General features: G+C 43.8%; 1 protein-coding gene across 3 annotated transcripts in view; it reads left to right on the top strand.

The window, feature by feature from the left end:
* JAK1 (Janus kinase 1) overlaps nt 1-26,729 on the top strand; it is a 232,790-nt gene that overhangs the window by 181,192 nt on the left and 24,869 nt on the right. For all 3 annotated transcript variants that reach the window (XM_068540046.1, XM_068540045.1, XM_068540047.1), the window contains exons 3-10: nt 2,555-2,753; nt 6,260-6,383; nt 11,817-11,970; nt 15,238-15,401; nt 17,159-17,501; nt 19,067-19,252; nt 22,924-23,081; nt 25,027-25,150. In XM_068540046.1, the coding sequence (XP_068396147.1) occupies nt 2,555-2,753; nt 6,260-6,383; nt 11,817-11,970; nt 15,238-15,401; nt 17,159-17,501; nt 19,067-19,252; nt 22,924-23,081; nt 25,027-25,150 (1,452 nt within the window). The remainder of the gene's footprint in view (nt 1-2,554; nt 2,754-6,259; nt 6,384-11,816; nt 11,971-15,237; nt 15,402-17,158; nt 17,502-19,066; nt 19,253-22,923; nt 23,082-25,026; nt 25,151-26,729) is intronic.

Raw genomic sequence — 26,729 nt, 5'->3', positions numbered from 1 at the left:
ACAGTTTATTGTCTGTTTTTCCAGATTGTACAAATGCATAACCAGAAGGATCATAATATACATGTTTTGCTTTTTTCATTTTGCAGTGTGTCATATACATCTTTCAGTGTTGGGTCAAATAGTTTTATGTCACCTTAACAGCTGCATAGTATTCCTTTATGTTGGTATTTTTTTTTTTTCTTTTATAAATTTATTTTATTTATTTTTGGCTGCGTTGGGTCTTCATTGGTGCACACGGGCTTTCTCTAGTTGTGGCGAGCAGGGGCTACTCTTCGTTGTGGTGCAGGGGCTTCTCATTGAAGGGGTTTCTCTTGTTGCAGAGCATGGGCTCTAGGCGCAGAGGCTTCAGTAGTGGCGCACGGGCTCAGTAGTTGTGGCCTGCGGGCTCTAGAGTGCAGGCTCAGTAGTTATGGCACACAGGCCTTAGCCGCTCCGCAGCATGTGGGATCTTTGCAGACCAGGGCTCAAACCCGTGTCCCCTGAATTGACAGGTGGATTCTCAACCACTGCGCCACCAGGGAAGCCCTTATGTTGATATTCTTAATTTTGTTTACTGAGTGTTCTCCTGTTGGACGTTGTATTTTTGTTTTCTATTTCAAATGGTGCCACATCTTGTACATATATAATTATGTATTATTTGCCTGATTATTTCTGTAGGGTGAAAGTGTATAACACCATCTTTGAATTCTTCCCCTGCCATGTCTGTTTAGACTCTTAAGGACAAAGGTTTTTTCTTACATTATAAAGCAGACTTTAGCTACTTTGTTTTCTATCTCTGTTTTTCATTGTTGGGGTATAGTTGGAGGCTCAGTGTTGCGTTTTAAAACTTTCTTGCTTGATAGTTGATCTGAACCTTAAGGTAAGTTATGAGCTAATCTTTCAGCCTGGTCTCTGGAAAATTTTGATCTTCAGATTTATTTTGGAGATTAAACAAGTAAAACCAAATGCCTCTTGGTTTGTAGCATTGAGGCATATCTGGTGCGTGTCCTTCCTGTAAATATCTCACCTCACCAGGGCAGCTAACGGACCAAGCACATGAATTTGGTGAAGAGAACTGTGACTGCGGCCCTCCCTCCGTGACTTGTTTTGGGTCATTCTGCAAGCTCCGTGCTAGGCACTGGTGATACAAATGTGAATGACACAGTCCCTGTCCTTAAGGAACTCAGCACGTGGGAGTGAGAGAGGGACAGACAGGTGAATAATAGGGTCGTAATTCAGTGTGGTGAGCGCATTGTGGTGAGTTTGGGAGAGGACATCTAACTCAGGAGGTGGGATGGAGGTTCAGAGGTGGCTTCCTGGAGGAGGTAATGTCCGAGCTGAGTTCTAAAGGCAATTGAAGTTTGCCATGAAAGGGATGAGGTGGGAAGGCACTCCTGGTAGAGGAATTAGCATGAGCAAAGGCAGGAAAATGAGATAAACAGCTTGGGGGGGGGTAGTGGGTAACAAGAAGATGGCAGCTTTGTGAGTTTCAAGCCTGCAGTAAGAGGCCGAGAGTGATATAACATGAGATGAGGCCAGTGTGGCTAGCCGGCCAGGTGATGGAGGGCCTCTGTTAGGAGCTTAGGATTGGTCTCTAGATTAATGCGGAGCCTTTAGAGGATCTGAGATGTGCTAGGGGGACATTACTTTTGGGGGCTAAGTGAAGGTTGGCTTGGTAGGCAGGAGGAAAGTAGGAACCTGGGGTCAGGGAAATTGGTTTGAGGCCATTGGTGCTGGGGTGAGGGGGAGAAAGAACATGCAGGACTTTACCTAGTTCCCCTCTCTTTTCTCACCGTGCCCAAAGCTCAGTTGCTGAGGTTGGCTCTTTGATCCTAGTTGCTCTCCCCATTGAGGGGGCTCAGGTGAGTAACTTATTTGCAAGCTTCTCACCAGTGGGTTCTGACCTTTTCAAAGCAAGGCTTCTCGCTCACATTCTGGTGCCACAAAGTGCTGCCCATCGTCCTGCCTCTCCGTGGGGTGAAGGGACCTGGCTCCACTCATTAATTCTCATGACCCATTCATGTGGCTTATGAACATGAATTGGTAGTCCTTTTGTGTGTACTGTCTCAGAGCCAGCCTGGGCTAGGCTCTAGGGGCATGAAAATAGGTAAGGATGGTTAATGCCCTCCCTGAGCTTGCCGTTTACTGGGAGGTAGACATAAAAGTAAAAGACAGTGTAATTTGTGCCAGTAGGTCTATTCAAAAGTTAAATGATTCCGGTAGAGGTAACAGGAATATTAATAACGTTAACATCAGTGGTTCCAGAATGAGGCACATTTTTCAACTACAACTTGTGTGCAAATAGAGAAAATAAATTCAGGTCATGTCTAAAATTACTCTGATTTTTGACAATATGGTCTTAACCATAATTCATGAGCGTGCATAATTGATTACTTCCCATGGTTGCACCTGCTGTGAGCTCTGATACATTTGATTTTCAGGGAGGGAAGGGGCAGGGGGAGGTACTTATCCAATACCATATCTTTCTGCTTGCTTACCTTCAAAACACTCTTTCACCACTTAGTGCTTTTAGCACATAGAATGACCGCATAGTCTCATTTTCCTTCTACTACAGTATCTAAATATAAAAGAGGACTGCAATGCCATGGCTTTCTGTGCTAAAATGAGGAGCTCCAAGAAGACTGACGTGAATCTGGAGGCCCCTGAGCCAGGGGTGGAAGTGCTCTTCTATCTGTCGGATAGGGAGCCCCTCCGGTTGGGCGGCGGAGAGTACACAGCAGAGGAGCTGTGCATCAGGGCGGCGCAGGAATGCTGTGAGTACCGGCAGCTGCCCAGGGCCCAGCAGGTCCCGGTGTCTCTGCCCCCGCACCTCCACTGAGTGGAGAGAGGTGTGGGCTCTGGGAGTCATTCGTTCTGCCCTGCCTCTGCCACTGACTTGCATTTGACCTTAGGCCAGTGAATTTAATTCGGAGACTGTCACTTTTCACTTTCTTCACTACAAAGTGGCTTATTCCTGCTCTGTCAGTAATGAGCTGCGGGGATACCAGGGAATGATGCTCAGTTTTCTGATTTCCCCTATATCTATGAAATTGGAATAATATCAGCACTAAATGAGTGAAGCACCTGGCACAAAGTTACAAGCTCAGAAGTGCCATCTCTCAATATATTAATTGTTTAAAACTTCTGAAAAGTGTGGTCTATCCTTACGCTGCCATGACCTGCCTCCTTATTGCCTGGCAGCCCCCTCCCTGCCCCCTGCCCCTGCAACGTGACGCTAAGTTGAAGTGAGAAGTTAAGTGTCATTTTGTGGCTTGGTCAGATTGCCAAGTTGTGAAAAGGAAGGGCAGTGAGCCTGTGAACAAGACAATCATTTTTTCTTTTTCTTTCTTTCTTTCTTTTTTTTTTTTTTTTAAGTGAGCCTTGTCTTACTAAAGTTAGTTTATTGCCCTTAGACGGTAGGAAACCAAACTGACTAACAAAATAAAGCCCTTCATTATCCTTTAAACTTGGAGTCATTGGCAATTTTTGCCTACCTGCTTTTAAATGACAGGTAAAGTTAATTCATAGAAACTGAAGATCTAATCCACTTAGATCGTGGTGGTGGTTATACAACTCTGTAAATATACTAAAATTCATTGAACTGTACACTTAAAAGGGGTGAACTTTATGGTATGTAAATTACATCTCAGTAAAGCTGTTTTTAAAAAATCAACTCATTTCATGATGATAAATTAACTAGCCATGATGGCAGATAGTCTGATCCATGCTTTACTTATATCATCTTTAGTCCTCAGAACAACTCTGCGGGGATAGTATGGTTGTTTCAAGAGTCAGCTACCTTGTTTGTAATACAGCTTGTCTAGAAAACCCATTTTCTTCCTGATATGTCTTTCTGCTTAAAATGCTTTAAATACAAGAGTTCCAATAAAAGGGGAGAGGTTGGTGCTATAGGGAAGAATGTAGTAGATCCTTACTGACTAAACATAACACTAGATAAAATTGGCTGAGTTACAGATTATTATGGGGAAAATGCATTAATATTTTAGGGTTACTTTGACTAGATAGCAGAGTATGTAAGGAACCAGCTTTGGACAGCAGCTTTAAAAGTATTTGTAATTAGCAAAACAACTAGATGTAAATTGGTGTTTCTAAGGCATTTTTTCCCCTTTACCTTGAGATTTGGTTTATAGTGTTTATTCTCTTGGCCAAGCTTCTTGCCATCAGCATAGCAAGTATAAACCTTAGTTTGTTAGCAAGGAGCATTTGTACAGAATTGTTGGGCTGCAGTTAGTGAGAGATAGAGGAATTGCTGCTAAAGGAGATGAGAGGGGAGAGCCTGTGAATCTGAAGACAGACACAGCCCCTGTATCCTGTTACTCTGGGCTCAGGGTCAATTTGGGGCATCAGTTTTTAAGCCCAGTCTGTAGAGAATGAGTATTACCTTTTGTAACCAACTCAGGGGATTGTTGCAAAAATTAATAAATTTTAAAAATAGATGAATACAGAATACCACAGATTCTTGTAGCTATTATTATTATAGTACATGATGCTTTGGGATCTGTATACTTCCTCATTTTTCACCAATATATGGTAAATTTTTGTTCTTTTAGCTCTCATTATTTACCCCCTCAGTACCTCTATCTAGGTTTGAATGCCAGCCCTGGATTTTACTAGTTGAGTAACCCTGAATCAGACTAAATCTCAGAGTTTCTTTACCTGTAACATGGCAAAAATAATACTTAACCACATTAAGTGTTAGGAGAATTGAAAGGTAATAGATGTGTGTTAGCCTGATGCCCGATACTAAGCCCTCAGTAAATGTTAGTATTGTTACTATTTTTCAGTACTTTTATATGAAAGGTATCTTTCATCTTCCTATTTTTAAGTAGTAATATTGTTTGAATCAGACCTGTGGTAGAATTATAGACCTATCCATGATTATAGATAAATTATTCTTCAAATATGTATGTTTCACATTCAAATATGGATATGTATAAAAGAAAAGCTAGATTTCTAGTCCAGTCCACAGAAGCCAATTTATGAATGAAAACCTATTGTTTACGTGAAACATAGTCCTGATAATACTGGATCCAAAAGCCATTTGCCATTTTTCCCAAGGGAAAATGCTCTTTGAAATTTAGCTCCATCTTCTCTGTTACATGGAGGAGTGTAACTCTGAAGGGGTAACTCCCAAATATCTTGAGAAGCAGGAGTTGAGGAATTCAGCAGAGGCATGGAGATGCCAAGAAAGCTGTAACTTCTTAACTTAGTGTGTGCATTGGAGAGAGTCCCTGCCTAGGTGGGCAGGGCCAGCGGGGGTCCCAGTCAGTGTCAGTCTCACTTCAGATGTCTGAGTTGGGAAACAAGTGCCAGCTACCTCATGTTCTCCCACGTTTTTTTGCTTTTAAGTTCATTGTATCTTAGTTTGAGGCCTGACCACGCATGAAAATATCAGCAATGATTGATTACTTGCGATCGTTCTCCTATCTCCCCCGACACTTTTAGATTACAGGTCTGTGTAATTTTAATCATGGGCTCAGAAGTGAGTGGAAAGGTACTTTCCTGGCTTCATCATCTCCCTTACCTTTTCGAACATTCTTGTATCAAAGGAGGCGGTTAGTCAGGTAGGGAGGCAAGGGAGCACTGTTGGACCACCTTTTGTAAGCATATATGTTCTTGCTAGTTGGCTACCAATAAAAAATATTTTTGATAACCATACAGAGTACTTAAGAAGTATATTGTTATTAATGGCAATAGATTTTAATCACTGATAGAAATCACTTTGGTTATTTATTCTAACACACATTTCATGTGCTACTGCCAGGAACTTGTTCGCATGTTTAATGTGTAATCACAGTGTGTTAGAACTGTTTAAACATTTTCTGTAGGAGACAGATTAGGGATTTCTCAAAATTTAGGAATGTTTCTCACTGTGATTAACAAGGTGCACATCAGGTGGTATCTGGGAACCTCTCAGATGGCCTTTTTTTCTTTGAAGCTGGATTTGGTAAGACTCTGTCATAGACACTGTAATGAGAAATATTATTAGACTTTTATTTTTAAATGGTTTTAACCTGGTTTGCCAGGAGCTATAGTATATATTCCTGGGGAGCCATAATTTTTTATTATTTTGTTTAAAACTGCCTGATGGAACATGGTTGGAAGTTGTATTTGGTATTTGGCCCTAAGAGGATGCGAATATGACCTAGATTCTTTTTGGATAAGACAATTTCTGGTCTTTGTGTATGTTGTGCTTTGGAAACAGATGGCCAGATTTATCTATCTTTAATTTTCTGATGTGTTCTTTACTTTTCCCCAGGTATATCTCCTCTGTGTCACAACCTCTTTGCCCTGTATGATGAGAACACCAAGCTCTGGTATGCTCCGAATCGCACCATCACCGTCGACGACAAGATGTCACTCCGGCTCCACTACCGGATGAGGTATGGGTGCCTGCTGGGCTCCCTCATGCAGGGACGGGCGACGGTTAGCCTGGAGCCCTGAGTCACTTACCAAGAAGTATTGTAGTCATTTTTATAATTTGTAAGTTTTGTATTTGCTTGGTATGAGAAAGGCCTTCTTCAGTATTTGGAAAACAGTTCAAGGTGAGTTTGACCACCTTCTCTGCCATATTTTAGAAAAGAAATCATTATGATGCAGAGGGTATTTTGAATAGAATTAATATCCTGCAGCAGAGTTTTTCATTCAGTGAATCATGGATATGAGTTTAATTTAGTGAGTTATGACCAGGATTTTTTTTTAAAGAGAGAAATAGATGAGGATAGATAATATCAGTATATATACATATCCTAAGAATATTGTTTTTTAGAACTTCAGTTTGAGATATATAATCTGTCTGTATGTACTAGGTCATGATATAATAAAATATGTTTCTTACTAAAAGTTGCAGCTAGAGAGCTTGAGAAACACTGCCTGATGTAGAAACCGAGAAATCCTAGGTTGGTCTTGTTCTAAAGAGGTGAATGTTTTCATCCACTGCCTGAGGATTTTTGTCTAGTGGGGCTGTAATTTTTCTTCTGGTGGGTACTTACTTGCCTTTTCTCCCATATTATAGACTTTGTTAAATGTCACGTAGTCTCCCAAGGTGGCACAGGCAGTCAGTACTTCACCGCTGTAGTCTCTTGAGTTTATAAGCGTGTTTGTTCTGTACCTAGAATTGAAAGTATGTTTGTTAGATACTAGTTATGCATACTTTCACACGTGTATTTAGCAGAGGAGTTTATAAATAGGGTGAATCCTATCTGAAAAGAATCTTAACGTACATAGATGTGATTAAGTCAGTGGGTTAGCTCAGATGCTAATGGAATGCCGGCTCATGCTGGAAAAGCCCTGGAGATCTCAGAGGCCCTCAGTATCTTAGCTGCTGTTTACTCTGGGGAGTCAGTAGAGTTGTTACCATTCCACAACGGCCCGGGTGTTTTTCTCAGCGGAAGCTGAACCAGATCTACGTTCTTTGATAATCATCCTGGGGCTGACTTTCCTCTTCTCTCTGTACTCACCCACAGTCTCACCTTAAGAGGAGAGGTGTGTGTCATGTGAGATTTCATGCCCCAGATTTAGGGAAACGTTCACCCCACCCAGCTGAGCCTTCCGACTATATTTGGATTTGTTTTTCAGAGTGTAATCTAGCTTTCTGTGGCCTGGGGGTTGGCTATGTGACCCAGCATTGAAACATGTATTTGCAGCTCGAAGTCTAGGAAGTGAGGCATGTCACTGAGTTCTAGTTCTTTCCCTCTAGGGTTTTCCACTTGGCTCGGAATCTAGAATGGTAGAATCTGGGACTTGGAAGAGACCTGAGTTTGCCTGATTCAATTCTTCCAATTTTTTAGGGGGAAACTGATGTCCAAAAAAGAGAAGTGAGTTACTCACAGTTAACACACATAGTGAATCGTCTTGTTAGCATTATAACCCTCTTTGAGGCCTTAGTCTTTGCTGGTCCTGTGACTGCCTCATGATTAAAAGCTGTCTTTGCCAGCTCCCTGTTTATGTTAGCTGCCAGGAAGTGCATGGCTGCCTCATTTTTGGCACCTTGACTTTGTACCTGACATTGGGCTTCAACAGGATATTGCTTTGTTACCACAAGCTCTTTGAACTTGGAAAAAAGATCCCACCCTAAGCTAAAGCATTTGCATTACAACCAACTACATAATTTTGAAACCTCATCATCTCCCCACTGAAGAAGGTGTAATATGAAAATAGATGTTGGTGACTGTTTCAGCGGAATCCCAGCTCTGTGTTCTTGTACTTTAATTATAGTTTTCTGCCTTTAGGTAATTTTGATAGCTATTGTTTTGTAATGTATCTTAATATAAGACAAGCATATTCTTTATTCCTTTTTCAGTAAAAAACGTTTTCTTGCCTTTTCATCTAAATGAATTTTACTATCCATTAGTAAAGTTCTATAGAAACCTAAAGAGAATTCGTTGTATATAATAGCTGTACATAAACTTAGAATATGTAATCATCTGTAATATAATTTTCTCAAAAACTTGCAAGGAAGGCATATCTCTTATTGGCAGGTCTGTCTATCCCGCCAATAAGGGGGATAATCTCTCCCTCCCTCCCTCCTTCCTTCCTTCCTGCAGTGTTCTTCCACATCATTCTGCAAAGGAATATCAGCAGCTATCATACTACATTTATTTAGGTCATTCTTAATTTTTTTCCTTTAGCATGTTGTAATATCAGAAATTGGCCCAAGTTTAATAATTAATTTTGAAAGGAGCGCACAATTTCTGTCTTCAGTGTACTTAGTAGTTTTGTCTTATTAGCGATTAGGAAGATGTTGATTTTTTTTTTTTTCCTTGAAACATTCCCTGTTGTTACATTTATTTATTTATTTTTCTTGAAGTATAGTGGATTTACAATATTAGTTTCATATGTACAACATAGTGATTCAATATTTTTGTAGGTTATACTCCACTTAAAGTTATTACAAAATAATGGCTATATTTCCCTGTGCTATACAATATATCCTTGTTGCTTATGGAAGATGTTGATTTTGGCAGTTAACTGATCTAAAGTTTTTTCTTTTTATTGTCTTATTAAATAGAGAGCTGTCAGCCTTTGACTATAGGCAATTTCCAGAGATACAGCCTTGTTTTAGGCTCCCTTCAGCCTTTCTGTAGTGGAGAAGCTGCACATTGCCTTATCTTGTCTGAACATCTTACCAAAAGGCTTCCAAGGCAAGGCTGGTCTCGCAGGGCTCAGACAGCAACCTCAGAAAATGTCCTCGTTCAGCCCCGAGGGAGTATGATGGGCCCTTGGCTCTTTATCATAGAGACTCAGCGGGGTGTGGGAGATCCATGGCTCCAACTGGTTCAGGGAAAATCTGTCTTCAGTGTTGCTCTTTCAGACAACTTCCTCCATCCTTGAATCCTTTCCCCCCTCATCCCAGGTAAGCTTCCATACCATACATAATTCTCATTCTCTCATTACCACCTTCCTCCACTCTCAAACGGAATTTACCTGTCCTGCGTGCCCCTCTGTCAGAGCCTCACTTTGAACCTTTGTATATGGAGTGCCTGGCACACGATTAGCACTCAGAAGCTCTTAGCTACTCTCTTAATCGTCCCATTTAGACCCTCTCACCTGTCTCCTCCCAGGAAGACCCCCTGGAACTTATAGTAGATCACTAGATTATTGTATGAATGAAGAGAACTCTCCATTTTGGATTTCCCTCAGCAGTCAGAGGAGTTGGCCACGGCCTTGTCCTTCTTTTTCTGCCCCAGTGTCAGATTTCCTGTATCTGCTCAGCTGGTAGGGCTGGTTCACCTCTTACTTTCTGCCTGCCCAGGGCAGCCGATCCTGGAGGAGTCCTCCCCGCCTTGCTCTGTTCTGCCCTTGAAGAGCAGGCACCTCAGCCTGGGGGCAGCATGAATGCTGGCCTCTTTGTCAGCTGAGAGCCTCAGGCTTCTACTCTCCTGTGGGAAGGTACGGGGACAGTCCTGCAGCTGTGGTTTATGCTGCATGTGGACTCTGTGGATACGTGGCTCTTTCTGTCTGAGAGAGAGATGCCAAAGGCCACAGTCAAATTATCAGTCATTTCCATGAGTTATGTGGAAGATGGGCTGTATAGAATCACTTGAAAGTTGTAAAATGTTGATTTTTACCTTTAAAGTAACTTCTTATCCATCGTTTCCATTTTAATTGCTACTTCTTGAGTTAGGTCATTCATTTGCTGTTTCTGCATCCAGCAAGCGTGTATTAAGCACCTGTTATATGCCAGGCGCTGGGGATTTAGCGATGAGCAAGGCACTGAGGCCTCTGACCCCACAAACCTCACAGCATTGCCCAGGCTGCTGCCTTAGGCGCCTGCTTGTCTCTTGGCCTCTCTCATTTTAGTCCATTTTCTGTGGGGCTCTCTTCTAGTGGGATCCTGCCTCACATCAGTTTGTCTCAGTCTTTCCTCTGCCTTCTGTGTATGGTCCAGACTCCATAGCCTGGTATTTATTTATCCTAGTCCCAACTCCCTTCCCCAACCCTTTACCCTTCCCTGCCACATCCCCTGGCAGAGGCAACAACTTCTTCCTCCTTGGTACTCCTTTGGCACCGTATCTGAGACACTCATGTTCAAGAAAAACTTATCTATGAGACACAATGCCTTGGGCTCATGATGTTATTAGGGGTCCACAGAAGTGTTTTAATTTTATTAAAATCAGGAAAAAAATAATCCAGCCTGGATTATATTCATCTTTATACCAACATAGTTGTAAAATATAACTTTAATATTTCTTTTTACGGAGGAAAGGAAAACTGTGTGGGGTCCATGAAAGTCACAGTGTAGCCCTATTTATGAGATGTGCCCCCTGGATTTAACTGATTGCCTATAGGCGGAATTCACAGCAGGCGGGGACTGTGCCTGAGAACCCCTTGTGTTTCAGAGCCTGGCCCAGGACCTGGCATGCCCTAGGCTCTGCAAATATAGCTCACTGACATATCTGAGTTTAACGGCAGCTCCTTTGTGGGAGGTTTTATATGTTCCTTCTCCATGCCGTGGTGGTTTTTCATCAGCACATGGGCATGTCAAGGGAGAGAGGCCCAGGTACCCTCTGAGTCTGTAGCCTAGAGCTGGCCTGGATCAGCTTGGCTCAGTCACTTTCACGCATTCCAGAACTCATTGTGTTTCTCTTACAGGTGGCAGAGGAAAGTAGTAGTGGAGAGAACAGGCTTGTGGTCTTAGGTGACCTAGCTTCTCGGAACCTCAGTTTTCCTCATCTATAAAATGGAAACAATGAAACATACCTTGTACAGTTGCTGTAAGCATTAAATAGCATAATGTATATAAAGCATTTATTAGTTCAGGGCACTGCAGCTGATGCTTGTAGTAGTGTTTGTATATTTCTTCTGTTTTAAAACTTTGTTCATTGTAAGATTAAAAAGTGTCAGTAACAGCCATCTGAGAATTAGGAAAGACTGCTACATTAACTGTATGTCTTGACTGTATGATGAAACTAGATTTCAGAAATGTTAAACTGTGAAATAGGTCTTGGATTCAAGGCAGGCTGGCGTTACTAACGGTGGAGGGAGTTGCTGGACTAGCATCTACTTCTAGACAGCAGTGTTTTGCGATCTAGGAAGACGGAGTGGAAATTCCTTTGTGATTTTAAGGAAGTCACTTTATCTCCCTGAGTCATAGATGAGGTTCTGGCAGTATGCTCTTCACAGAGTGCTTGTAAGAATGAAAAGAAAAGGACCTTATAGACAGTGAAGCGCTACACAGATGAAAGGTCTGTCTGTTTACTTCTCAGGGAAGTTTAACCTCTGGCACTGATCGCTCTGGGTAGAACCAGGACACCTCTCCCACGCATGCCAAGGTCCCCTTTCCCACAGTTAACATTCATCTTCCTGCCTTCCAGGTTCTATTTCACCAACTGGCACGGGACCAATGATAACGAACAGTCAGTATGGCGACATTCTCCAAAGAAGCAGAAGAGCAGCTACGAGAAAAAAAAAGTTCCGGATGCAACCCCTCTCCTTGACGCCAGCTCATTGGAGTATCTGTTTGCTCAGGTAAGATGTTGGGCCCAGGAGAGCCTGGAGTTTGTGGGGTGGGTAAGACATGGTAGGGGTCAGATTCCCTGGCGCAGCCGACCACGGTGGCAGCTAAGATGCTTTATGGCCTGTTCCATGGGTAGTTCTAACCAACCCTAGACTTGCCCCAGGTGAGGAGGGGGAAGGCAGTTTAGCATCCAACAGGCTGGTTATCCCACTTGTGGGCTTTTTGGGCTTTACTTCTTCCCCATTCCTTTCTTTTCCCCTCCTCCTACCATTTCAGTTCGTGTCTACGGTGCCTCCTGTGCAGAGAGCAGAGGGGAGCTATAAGTGAGGGAAGGTGTAGTTCAGCAAGGCTAATCACGAAGGTACTTCTCAGCAGTCACAGAGAGGAAGGAGGTGGCCACTCTGAGTCACAGTGGTGGCAGGGTAGAACGATAAGACACTAGAAAAAAGCCAGAAAGGGAAGTTAAAGTCACCTAAATTACATTACCCTGAGATAACTAACATTTTTGTTTATGTGCTTCCTGATTTTATCATGTAAATATGTATTATGCACTGTGTAGTTTTTGAAAATATCTTATTCTGAGTGTCTGTGTACTTTTTGCTAAGGCGCTGCAGAAACTGCGGTGAACAAGACAGACATGGTCTCTGCAAGCACCAGACCTATAGTCGAGTTGGACGAACAAAACAAGCAGATAAAATGATACATAGATAATACACAAGAAATTGTGAAAAGTGCTATGAAGAAAAAGGCCTTTGTCATAGAGAATATGGGGAGGGAGGTTTGAATGGGGAGACCTAATTTAAATAGTGTGATCAGAGAAGATCCCTCTAAAGAGGTGGCATTTATACTGAACTTTGAAGAATAAAAAAGTGTCTGCAATTCTAAGGGAGGAGTGGGGAAAGTATTTCTTCAGAGTAGAGCAAAGCTTTTCAAAAGCAGCACTACTGACATTTTGGGCTGGTTAATTCTTTGTTGTAAGGGATTGTGGAATATTTATCCACACCCCTGGCCTCCTCTCCTTAGATGCCAGTAGCACCAGTGTAGTGGCAGTAGAGTTGGAGAAAAATGGGTGGATCTGCGATTAATTTTGGAGATGGATTTGATATGATTTGCTTATGAGTTGGATGTGGAAGGTGAGGGTATTTGAAGAATCGAAGAGAATTTTGAGATTTATTTTGGGCAGTGTTTGATAGATAACGGAGTGATTCCCTGCATAGGGAAGACTGGGAGCAGCAGGTTGGGGAAGAGGTGGAAATTAGGAGCTCTCTTCTGAAGATACCTGTGAGATACACAAGTGGAGATTTCGGGTAGGAAATCGAGTGTGAGACTGGAATCCAGAGGAAAAGTCAGCCTTTATTTAACTAATCCTTGTTTCTGAACAGTTTTGGTTTTTCTTGATTTTTTCCCCCTGTTACGCTATCACGGTTACAAAACAGCCTCATACATACGTCTAAATATGTGTTCTGTTTATTATTTCCTTAGGATATACTTTTACACGTGTGGGTTATGTGTCACAGTTGTATTCTCTCGTACAGCTTTAGTTGTGATTGCACACTATCCACGTTCCATAATATACCTGAGGACTGGCCTCAGAGACAGTAGAGAAATGGGACAGGGCACAGCCCTGGGCAGATAACTGTGTGGAAAAAATAAGTGAACTGGCCATTTTCAGATGGGTCTTTTTGAATTCAGCCTCCCAGTTTTACATATATTCATTTCTGAGATTGATTCTTTTACTTTTTTGGGAGAGGAAGTGTAAAAAAAGAGGGCACCATACTTCAAGAGTAAGTATTATATTAGAACCTGACTTTTCAGAGCTTCAGGAATGAGTTACTTAAGGTAGTTGTACAGTGATGTTGACAGAAAATCACAGCCAGACAAAATAGTTTCAGATTTTGTTCTCCTCTTCACACATTGCTGGTGGAGATGATTGTTGTTGGTCCTTGGTAGTTTGTAGAAGAGGTCAGTGTCCTTTTCTTACTGAGAGAAACAAGAAGTCTTATCTTGGGGAAAAGGGGGAACTGCAGCAGTGAGAACCCTCCGTCCAAAACCCACTAAACTAAAGTTGATTCAGGGAAAGTGAGTGTCTTCCTTATGTAGGAACACCACCCCCATACTTCATGTCTGCCTCTTTTCGAGCTGGAGAAAGGCTAACGAGGTCCCAATCCTAAGAGCTCTGTACACTTCCAGTCGGTGAGTAAAGACTGAGTGTGACTGTAGCACAGTGTTGCAGAGCCGTAGCCCTGCAGTCACATCTGGTCTGACCCTCTACCCCACCACTCACTAGGTCCCCAGCTCCCACAGTATTCTGTCTTTCTACTTGACTTTGGTTTTGGTAACTACTTGAGTTTATATATTTCTGTTTGTTTGTTCTTCTTTCTTTCCTGGAAACCTCCGTAGGGTCCGCGAAGTGGTTTGGTTTACTGCTGTATCCCTAGCACCTAGAATAACATCTGGCCCGTAATTGGTTCTTGTTAATCAATGATTACCAAGTGAGTGAATGAAGTTATTTAACCTTTTGGTGCCTTAGATTTCTCAGCTGTTAGGCAGAGATGATGATGTTAGCATCCCCCTCATAGGGCTGTTGTAAAGATTAAGTGAAATAGTAAATGAGAGGAACCTCGCACAGTGCCTAGCACTCAGGTTAGGGCTTAATAAAGGGGACCTAGCAGCCTTCATTGGCTCGTGGAATGTGGCGTGCCTCAATGAGTGAGGGGGTGTATTTTGGTGATACATTTCACTACCGGAAACTTGAACAGCAGATGTTGAAAAAACTTACGTGTGGTAATGATGCAGTGTAGAATCTGGATTCCTTCTCCTTTCTGTAAATCTACACCAGAAGGGTGTGTGGTGCTCTGTCATTTATACACCGGTTCGTTGTGGAGTTAACAAATAATCAAACCCCAGACAGCTGTCACCTCCCATGCCCTGGTGCAGCCCAAGCCTAGTACATGCTGCTTTTCATCATCACTTACATGGGAGCCCCACAGAGGGGCTTCATGTGTTCATACCGTTCACCAGCACCCAGCATAGTGCTCAGTGAGTGTTTATTAAATGAATGAATTAACCTGGGGAGACCTTTCCCAAGCCCCTTCATGCCCAGCTGTTGAGAAAGAGCTTTGGTGCCAGAGAAACTCTAAATCTCGTTAGTCTCATTGCTGTACTGCTTATTGGGTAGCACCTCCCTGTATGGGGAACCTTCCTCTCAAGATCAGAAACATGGGTGGACTCTTTGAAACTTAAGTGGTGGTTCCTTTCTTCTCACCTCTGCTCCAAAGGGACAGTATGATTTGGTCAAATGCCTGGCTCCCATTCGAGACCCCAAGACGGAGCAGGATGGGCATGATATTGAGAACGAGTGTCTGGGAATGGCCGTCCTGGCCATCTCCCACTATGCCATGATGAAGAAGATGCAGTTGCCAGAACTTCCCAAGGACATCAGGTAAACCTTCCTGCTGGCTAAAGACTTGATTGTGGGGATGGTGTTATTTTTGTATGTTTTCATACATCTCAGCGTAACTACTGCCAGCTCTTGGCTGACTACTGCTCTCTGCAGAGCGCAGCTCTTTTTTAGAATATTTATGAAAGGTAACACAGTTACAACTGTGTCCTGATTTTGAATGTTGGCTGATGACCTCAGAAATTTGTACTAGGGTGACAGTTCTGAGCTGGGGTGCCAGTCAAATTAGTGGCCTGCATGCCCTCCCCCTTCCTCTCTGCCCATGCTGGGCATTGCCATCTATCACTGAACTTTTTCCTTTTGTGCTGGATCTGTCCTAAAATCCTTCTGATTATAGCTCTACAGGCAGCTGTTATCGTTCCCAGCCAGAACTAGTTCACTAGAGAGCCGTTAATTCCGATGTGAAGCACGATCAACTGTTACCTTAAGAAAACTGTATTTACTTAAAATTATCATTTGTGATCAAGTCTTTGTGAAGGATTATTGAATCTGCATAACTCCCACTCATCTATGAAATATGATTTTTATTTTAATTTTTTTTTGGCCACACTGTGCAGCATGCGGGATCTTAGTTCCCCGACCAGGGATCAAACCTGTGCCCCCTGCAGTGGAAGTGCAGACTCTTAACCACTGGACCACCGGGGAAGTCTGGAAATATAATTTTTAAATCAGTGAGCTATTGTGATTGTCATAAGACAGTCTCATTTTGAAGAGGGAATTATTTATAGCGGTGTTATTTGTGATAGGTGGCATGTATCTTCTCATAAGGTTACTTCTTGTATCTCCTTGCCCTTGACCAGAGTCTGGAGCAGATCACAAGTTGCTCCTCAGAAATGCAGGGACTGATTAGGCATACGCTGTTCTGCTACTTTCTCTGTGTTCTGTGGCTTTTGCTCTGGGCACCTCCTCTTTATTTTTTCATGAGGCTAAAGTAAAAAATGATAACTCTCCTCTGATTTTCCTCTCTATTACATTAATCTAAAAAAATTACAATATTTGTTGGGGATAAATTTCAAACTCCACAGTTTTCCACGGTTGTGAAACCATCTGTGCAGCAGGGATTTCCCTGTGCCAGGTGTTTTTTCAGGCCTGGGAGTAACAGGCCGACGGGTCTCCCCACTTTGACCCCCAGTGGACTTGTTCTCTTTTTCTTTGGTGTTCATACTCTTCTTAAAGCTGGCTCCTGTTCTAGCAGTATATCCGTTTGCAGAGATTCTGTTAGTCACAGATACTCTCTCATTAGCACCTGAATGGGTAACTAATCGTTCAGTTTACTTGTTGATCCAAGTAGAACATACAAAACATCTTCCGTTACTCTTGACACCTTCCAGACGGCTTTCTAACTGATGCTGAATCTTAGTAACAGTGTGTTTATGTGAACACCAGTGTGCACAGGAACAGTGACACTAGCAAACAAAAGCACAGATAAGTGCATTTTGCTGCCTGCCTTTGTGACAGATTCCTACAGGAATCTGATGATTCCTGTAGGAATTCCCATTTCAGTAAAATCTGTGGAGCATGTACTTTTCTCTTTTCTTTCAGTCCCTGTTCACCTCGATCTCCTTACGATTATCATCCTCAGAGTTTTACTCCATCTAAGACCCTCTGGGAGTAGACCCTTCTTTCTCATTTGGCAACACAGGGAAGGAAGATTTATAGACTTAGGTTTGTTTCTGCACTATTCTGCTAACCTATACATGAAAAAGAGACTTTTTTTTTTTTTTTTTACTTTGTTTCAGCTACAAGCGATATATTCCAGAAACATTGAATAAGTCCATCAGACAGAGGAACCTTCTCACCAGGATGCGGATAAATAACGTTTTCAAGGATTTCCTAAAGGAGTTTAACAACAAGACCATTTGTGACAGCAGTGTGTCCACACACGACCTGAAGGTGAAATACCTGGCTACCTTGGAAACTTTGACAAAACATTATGGTGCTGAAATATTTGAGACTTCCATGCTACTGATTTCATCAGAAAATGAGATGAATCGGTTCCATCCGAATGATAATGGAAACATTCTCTGCTATGAAGTGATGGTGACCGGAAATCTTGGAATCCAGTGGAGGCAGAAACCAAATGTAAGTGCTGATAGGTGGCTGATCAGAACAGAACATCCTGTGTCACATGGTGTGTTCCGTGTATTCTGTTGGGATTATCTCTTTGCATGTTCATCACCCCTGTCAGCTGAGTTTATTTCATGGGCTAGAGACCATGTATCATTCATCTTTTATTGTATCCATGTAGCAGTAGATCTAAAATAAATATTTATTGAGTTCTGTAGGGAAACAGATATATAATAACAACCTATACAATATGTAATAATATAGTAATAACAGCAGACATGTACCAAGTGCTCACCATGTACCAAGTCCTTCTCTAAGCATTTTACATGTATTAACTCATTTATTCCTTAAAACAAATCTGTGAGAGATAGTACCATTTTCCCTATTTTGTAGATGAACACAGAGGCACAGACAAGTTAAGAAGCTTGCCCAAGGTCATAACTAACTAATAGTGATTATGCCAAGAATTGAATTTAGCCCTCTGGTTCCGTGAAATAGAGTAATTTTTCTTGCAATTTGGAGCTTCTTTTTGAAGTGTTTGTTGGATGAGGCAATAGAGCAGAGTGGTTTGAAAGCATGGGTTTTAAATCTAAATAGACGTGGTTCAAATCCTAGCTCCACTGTTTATACTCACATGGCCTTGGGAGGGTTACTTCACATATATCAGCCACATATCATTCATCTATAAGATGGTGATACTTAGTGTATTACCTCATAGTGTTGAGAGAACTGAATGTCGTTTAGCACAGAGCTTGGCATATGATAAATGTTCAATAAATTATTATAGCTGCTATTGTCATCATCATCATTATTATTGTAAATAATAATAATGTTGAAGTAAAGGTGAGATTTACTTTCTACTCCTATTTTATTCTCATGCTAAAATAACAATGCCAAACACTTATCAAGTGTTTTCTGTGTAGTGTGGGTACTGTGTTAATAAGAACTTACCTACTGCTCAAAGAACCTTGTGAAGATGTAAGATCTCTGATTATGGATGAGGAAATGGAGGCACAAAGAGATGACCTAACGAAGTAACTGGCAGAGGCAGGATCTTATCCCAGATCTCTAGTCTCCAAGACTTCTGCTACACAAAATACGTACGCTTGTGCAGACATGTATGACTCCCTAGGTTATCCAAGCATGGGATTCATACCTTCTCTTGAAAATTCCAACTTAAATATGGCTGTAAAGTCAAGACAATCAGTGATAGATTCTAAAAGGAGAAAGCCTGTGTTCAAATGGGGGGACCTGATTGTAGATGCGTGTCTAGTGAGCAGTTATTTCCGTTCCTGAGTTTGCTTGCACACTATAGATTATGTAAAGAGTTTAGTCAGTGTGTTCATTAAGATCTGTTCCAGGTGTAGGATCCCAGGCATCCCTGATGGGACCAAATAGGCCCATGGGGACCCAAATAGGCTCATGGGTGCTAACTCTCCCAGTTCCTCTGTCAATCCAGGCACGCTGGCTTTCTCCTCCTCGGCTGCAGGCCTTCTGTTGGTTTGCCAGGAGAAAATGAGAAATACCAATAGAAAATGAGAAAGCTGACTTCACTCTGTCACTTTTATGTATCTTATCAGGTTGTTCCTGTTGAAAAGGAAAAAAATAAACTGAAACGGAAAAAACTGGAAAATAAACACAAGAAGGATGAGGAGAAAAACAAAATCCGGGAAGAGTGGAACAATTTTTCTTACTTCCCTGAGATCACTCACATTGTAATCAAGGAGTCTGCGGTCAGCATTAATAAGCAGGACAACAAAAAAATGGTAAGTTTGCTTCAGAAGTGATTCAGCCTGGGTCTGGTGTTGGGGGGGAGACTTTGCTGAGGACAGTTACGCAGCATGTGCTCTTCAGGGTTCCTGTCCCAAAGAGAAAATCTTATGATCGTCTTATTTAAGCCAAAAGGTCCCTATTGCTGACATTGACATTATCAATGTCTGTTTTTAAGTTACACGGGTACATTCTAGTGCCTTTCTTTGGTCTTCAAATGTGTATCTGCTTCAGGATTTGCTGTCTTCCCAAAGATATTTCAGCATCAATATTTAGTTCACAAAAGTTAGTGGATTTGAAGATAAACATCACTGAGTGAGTGTCAGCATTTTCTCCCAAGGGCTCCTGCACAGCCTCTCTGCTGAGTTGGGTGGGTCATCCGGAATGAGGTCGGTGGGAAGCCCCACTTTGCACTCGAGCAGACTGTCTAGCTGGTGGCTCTGGCCACAGTGACAGTCCTCATTCATGGTGTCAGGCACACCCAAGTGACTCTCGGACAGAGGAAGGGGTGTTCAACCTCTCTTCCTCTTTTTTTGGTATCACTTGAGGACGTGATCTAGACAGGCAGGCCAGTTTGGCAGGGGAAGTGGGAGTCCTGCCAGAATAAACATGTTTGTGTTGGGGAAGTCACGGCTGACCGCACATGGGGAGGACAGGTGGGTGAGTCACGGTGTTGCATGCAATGAAGGTAGTCATCTAGGGAAATACCAAGTTTTGCCTAAAAATTTCAAATACCTTGTTAAAATCATAACACTCAGTACTGGGAAGGAATCTGGTGATATGGTTTAGGACAGATGGTCATTCTTTTACATCTAGAGTAACTAGTCTTTTTGATATACCGTTTGGGAAAGCAATTTGGTAAACATGTGTTAAAAACCTTGAAAGTATCTATATATCCCTCCATACAGGAAATGAGGACCTGTCTTCTAGAAACAATGAGAGATGCAGGCAGTGGTCTATGAATGAGAATGTTTATCCCAGCAGTATTTACAGTGTCAAAATACTGAAACTAACCTGCATATATGATAATAGGAAAACGAGAGAATAAAACAACTCATCTGAGTAGTAGAATATTATGTAAACAAATTGCCGAATTAAAAAAAAAATCCGGAAAAATGCTTCATAAATGGAAGAAAGCAGAATATAAAACTATTGGTAGAATGGAACCAATTTTGTTAAAAAAAATTATGCACATACATACACATGCTCTTAGAAAAATAATCAAATATTAACAACTATTTGTTTATGATGGGATTATGAATGATTTTAATTTTTAATTCTCCCCATCCTCCCCATTTTTTTAAACAATGAAGATACATTGATTTCGTTAGAAAACTGTAGTAAAAATGTGAAGGAAGTAGAAGAAGAGCCCAGATAGATGTTAGTGGAGAGATGGAAAATGGTGGGAGGGAGAAAATAAAAATAAATGCTATTTATTCAGCATATTATAGATCTTAAGTCATGTTATATGATGTGTCTGCAGTATCTTATTTAGTCCTTACAAAGACCTTAAGATATCAGGATTTTGGCTCCACTTCCAGGGGGGAATCTGAGACTTAGGGAGAGGTGTAGAAGCTTGCACAGGGGCAGCTCCAGCCTGCACTGCTTTGGTTTCCACGATGTTCTCTTCCCCAGGGACTCTGTAGTGAGGGAGAGGTTGACCCATTTGTGGTCTGGCTGTCCAACATGGCCAAACCCTGGAGACGCGTGGCAGAGGAGGAGGAACTGCAGCCAGCTGATGCAAGCTTTGTGAGCCTGCCCCATCTGTCCTGGCTGACAGAGTCAAGTCTGGCACCCAGATGGTGCACCTGTCGTCTAAGTCAGGGCTCACCCTGGCCACAGGGGCTGGCAGCTCTGTGCCCAACTACAGTGCTGTGCAGAGAGCAGGGGGAAGGCAAGAAGAAATCGATACCTGATCTCCTCATTACCTTGTTTTCCTTTACAAATACTAGCCCTGCTGTGTGCCAGGTATTTCCTATCTTAAAGGCTTTATGAATACCAACTCTTTTCATTTTCATGTCGACCCTATGAGGTGGGTATATTGTTATCCCCATTTTACAGAGGAGGAAACTGAGGCACAAAGAAGTTAAGTAACTTGTCCAAGGTCATACAGCTATTACATTAAGTTATTTGAAATTGCCAATATTTGACAATTTTTGATGAATAAAAATGATGATTATATATGCTTAAATGTAATAGCAAGTAGAGATACGGAGATTTGAACCCAGATAAGCTGGCTCCTGAACCTGTGGGTTAACACTATGCGATGCTTTTTCTTATTTATCTCACTCCTCCATCCCTTCCCAGCCATGGCATTTCCAAGCAGTACTTTGGTTGCTGGTCTTTCAGGAGGGCATGATGCTGCCATGTTATCAGATCATATCTTGATTTATCTCTTCTCTCTGCATCTTCTTGACATCTCCCCTTTCTATTCAGACTTCCGCTTTCAGAGAACTTAAGTGCTTACGTACTTTCGTTTGTATGTGACTGGGTGAAGGGCTGCCCAAGCCATACCATCTTGAATTTGCTCTTTGGGGCTCTGCAGGGAGATGCCAGGTCACACCCGAAAGGAAGCACACTTAGCACAGAGCCTCCTTCCTGAATCGCCATCCCTATGGTAGCCCTCCCTGCCCTCTCTTGGCCTCCTTGGCTCACAACCCCAAAGCACCCTTCCTTTGGCATCATAGCTAACTCTCATTATAAGCCCCTTACCTCCATTCTGTCTGGTTGCATATATACACCCCTCCCGCCTTCACTGGTCTTCTTGCCTCTGTCTGCTTTTCTCTGCCACCAGCCTCTTCTTTCTCCAGTGCTAAGGAAAGAGTCGTATACTCAAGTGTCATTTTACCCTTCTCTGAAGGCTCAGGTGTTTGTTAATATTTTTGTGAGACAAAGCTCTCAGTCATGGCTTTACAAACCTTCCTTCATCAGATGTTCCTGGTTGACCCCACAGCTCCTCTCACATGGTCATCTCTGCTCAGGGTTATAAGATCAAGACAAAACCCCACCTGTCTTCACCTCCAAACGTTTTTCTTCCTTTTGTGGAAACTCCCTCCCTCCTCCTCTTCTCTTCTGCCTTTGCCTCTCCCACTTTGAGTAAGACTCTCTGCCTCCTCCAGACCCTCAGAGGTTCCTGGATTTAATCTAGAAACCTCATCATTGTGTCTGGGACCATTCCTGGACTAAAATCCAGGAGTTTCACCTTCTAGACCAACTCTGGATGAGATGAAACACCTGTGCCTCTGTTTCTTTTTCTATAACTAGGAATAATGTGTAGTGCCAGGACCAGGGTGCCATCTGTACACTATGCTCCCCCCACCTCTACTTTTATACCTCTGCCACCTTGATTCAGGCTTCCTCTTCCCATCTGGACCGGGTGGCAGCTTCTCCTCAGTCTCCTGCCTGCCACAGTTGCCTGCGTGCCCCCCCCGCCGCCACTGTTCCTCAATCTGATAAAAGTTTTGAGGAAAGAGATGAAAGAGTGTGGTGAACAGAGTTATATGTAACTGCAAGGGGTGCAGTTACTATCGACAAAAAGAGCTTCCCTTTGGGGTCGTGCATTCTTCATTGTGTTAAATATCTTCTCACTGTGTGCCTCCCCAGAGAGTCAGCTGCTTAAGATGGTAGGCACGTGTTGTAACCATGGGCATTTCTACTCTCTCGCCAGGAACTGAAGCTCTCTTCCCATGAGGAGGCCTTGTCCTTTGTGTCCCTCGTGGACGGCTACTTCCGGCTCACAGCAGATGCCCATCATTACCTCTGCACCGACGTGGCTCCCCCGTTGATCGTCCACAACATACAGAATGGCTGTCACGGTCCAATCTGGTTGGTTCGAAAACATTTTCAGTTGCCTTTGGTGTGAAAAGAACCCACGTGTTAGTGATGGGGAGCGTGTCCTTCTCAGGCATGGGCGTCATCAGGTGTTGACACTTAATACTTACTTGGTGCCCTTTTCCATCCCTGCTGTCCTGGTCAGGCCTTCCTGTCATTTCTTACCTTGGTCCTTGCAGCAGCCCCTCACCTCTTCTCCCTTCCTTGGGTGTCCTCATAGTTGAACCCCTCACCTCTCCACAGCTGACCAAGAAGTGCTACACTTCCTAGCCCCTTACTGTGCCAAACGCTCTGGGCGATTCAAGAAAGACAGGGCACAGGTCTCAACAGCAGACGGTGTAGGAAGTAACAGAGTCCCGAGTCAGAGTGTCCTCCAGTGCCAGAAGGCCCAGTGAAGGTGACCAAGCCTTAGAGCCGGGAGGGGCTTTGCTGGGTATCTCGTCCCACCTGCATCTCAAACACCTCCGGTGATGGGGTACTTAGCGCTTCACTTGGCAGTGAGTAGCTTATAGCTCTGACAGTTACAGACATGCGTACCTTCCTCATAGGGAGTTGAAGTCTGCCTCCCTGTAACTCTGTCTGCTCATCTGAGTTCCACCTTTTGAAGCAACAGGGATTCAGTTTGCTTCCTCTTGAGTGTGACCATCCTTCAGGCAAAGGAAAACAGCTGCTGTGTTTCTTCTGAGTCTCTCTTCCAGACCGAAATATATCTGTGGAAGCATCTCATCAGCCACCTTTCACATGAAGCGGTTCCCACCTTCTTCCCGATCCCAGTTGCCTTGTGGACAGGCAGTTTGTCAGTGGTGTGGTCCCTGGCCTGAAGAGGCTCACAGACTCACGGGGAGACAGACACACCAAGACTGCAGAGCAAGGGTTGAGCTTTATAATAAAGCATGTCCCTCAAATATGCCAACTGTAGGTAGGCTTCAGGGCCTTGGCACTTGCTTTTCCCCTTGGCCTGGAAAACCCTCCCTCCAGAATCTCAGCAGTCACCGCTTCCTTCAGGTGTCACTCAGGTATCACCTAATTGGTGAAGTCCTCCCCGAGCACCTTATGTAAAACAATGACACCTCTTCCTCTCTGCTCCCCACACTCCCTGACCCCTTCACTCTGCTCTGTTTGTCTTCAGCGGCGTTGATTACCTCCTCACATATTAAGTTTATGTACATGTCCGTTTGTTTCTTGTCTGCCTACCCTCACCGCCCAGCGACCAGGGAGCCATTGGTCTCCGCCTTTCTCTAACACATGCTGACCACACAGCCCTCTTTTACCAACACTCAGTGAGCAGAACTCACTGGGTGTAGTAACGTCATATGTGGGTTTATTTAGCAGCTGTTTGCTCATTGCCCTCTGTGTGCTGGACTTGTTAGTCCTGGGGACACGGGAGTGTAGGACAGGCATGCGCTCTCCTCACAGCTTTCTGATCCTCCTTGATTTCTTTATTCAGTGTTGATTACTCAGTTATTCACTTCTTTATTGAGAACTGTGAGCCAGGCGTGCTCTGCTTATTGGGGATGCGGCAATAAACAGAACAGCTCCAAGTCCATGCTGTCCTGAGGCTCCTGTTCTAGCTGTGCTGCTTGGGGTCGCGGGGAGAGACCCCTAGCGCTGCATCACGGGCAGCTCTGCATCCTCAGCCTTGGGGGGGCTCTTCTGGCTAGAGTGGAAGTGGCGTGTGTGGGGAAGTCGGGGACAAGCTGGCTCAGTGCCCGGGATAGCAGGCTGAGCCCCCTTCTCGACTTTGGAGACCTGATCTGTTTTGAGGCTCCTCAGCATCTCCGCCTGCCTCATGTCTCATATCGGAGAGGACGCTAGGACCCAGGACAGGTACTGTAAGCGGCCGTCAGACTTGAGGCAGCGCAAGGAAGTGGACATCCCATGGGGTTTAGAGTGCTTCTGTTTGGGGTGAGCTTTTCTCTCTTTGCCTCTCTCCCTGTAGCACAGAATATGCCATCAATAAGTTGCGGCAAGAAGGAAGCGAGGAGGGAATGTACGTGCTGCGGTGGAGCTGCACCGACTTCGACAACATCCTCATGACCGTCACTTGCTTTGAAAAGTCTGAGGTCAGTCAAGACCACTGGCTGGGGCCAGCCCATGTGGCCACAGGGTGTCAGTGCAGCCTCTCATCCAGGAGGACCACCCTTGGGGGATGGGGGTAGAAAAGCCTGGGGCTCTGAGAAAATCCCCAGCAGTTCTGACAGGGACAGCCTGCGCCTCAAAAGGAGCCCCTTCCCAGGCAGCCAGACCCCCTACCCTTTCGTCCTTATGGCCCTTTCTTCCTTCCTGCAAGGGACCCATGGCAGGGGTCCCTGTGCTCTGGAAGGTGGAACATGACCAGAAAACCAGCTCACACAAAACACTCGGTGGTTCAGAGTGGTTTATTTTTACACTCGGTGCCAAGACCATCCCAGACCCGGAGCTGTGTCTGGGCATTCACTGGTACAAACTAGCACCAATGAGGCCTGTTGGCAACCTGGCCTAATACAGTTGTCCCCCGATGGTAGCTGCGGACATTTTAACAGACAAATTACTGACATGTGTTTTGACAAGATGTCTGTTAGTGACTCAGGTGTGGTTGGAAGCTGGGAATGATGTGAGAGAAATCCTGAAGCCAAATTGCTAACTTGACCTCACTAGACCACAGTGCTTTGTCATTCATGTAATTTTTTAAAACACAAGAAATGGGCTGTTTTTTTAAATTAATCTATTTATTTATTTATTTATTTTGGCTGCATTGGGTCTTCGCTGCTGCTTGCGGACCCTCTCCAGTTGTGGTGAGCGGGGGCTGCTCTTCGCTGTGGTGCACGGGCTTCTCATTGCGGTGGCTTCTCTTGTTGTGGAGCACGGGCTCTAGGCGTGTGGGCTTCAGTAGTTGTGGCTCACGGGCTCTAGAGCGCAGGCTCAGTAGTTGTGGCACACGGGCCTAGTTGATCTGCGGCATGTGGGATCCTCCCAGACCAGGGATCGAACCTGTGTCACCTGCATTGGCAGGTGGGTTCCTCCTAACCACTGGGCCACCAGGGAAGTCCTGGACTATTTTAAAAGACAGAGTTTTACAGAATTAGTCCAAATAAATACAGTAGTGTTGCGTAGGTTCACCATGAACTGGGAGAATTGGGGCAGGGGAGGGGCTGCAAGATGAGAGTCAGCACGTTAGCATATTGCAGACCTCAGATACCGGAAGGAAGAGTACTAGAGAATCCCTGGGGCTGGACTCAGTCAAGAGTGGAAGAGGAAATGGCAGAAGGAGCCCAGTGCTGCCAAGAGTCATGGGTGAAGTCTGTAGGGGCCACTGCTCGCCTGGGGTGCTCCTGTACAGCTCAGCCTCGTGGCTGATACGGGTGCAGTGGTTCAGCACTTGGCAGGCCTGTTGCCTTGACAGGATCCCTTTCTTCTGCATTCCATCAGTCTTTGGAGGAAATTTAATATTTTTATCACAGATGTGAGCATGAGACGGCCCAGCCACCTTTTGAGGTGGAATTGACCTGTGCTGTACCGAGAATGTCAGTGATTCAGTAACGTAGTCTACCTGGTGTCAGATTACCTGGGGAAAACAGGAACCATAGATAGGATTACTCCTACTATTTATTTTAGCTCACCAGACACTGTGCTAAGCTCTTCTCCTGTATATTCTCATTTAAG

Source organism: Eschrichtius robustus, chromosome 3 (genome assembly GCF_028021215.1).
Source record: "Eschrichtius robustus isolate mEscRob2 chromosome 3, mEscRob2.pri, whole genome shotgun sequence".
Classification (NCBI taxonomy): domain Eukaryota; kingdom Metazoa; phylum Chordata; class Mammalia; order Artiodactyla; family Eschrichtiidae; genus Eschrichtius; species Eschrichtius robustus.
The sequence above is the reverse complement of the archived record's forward strand: the minus strand, read 5'-3'. Positions and strand labels throughout refer to the sequence as shown.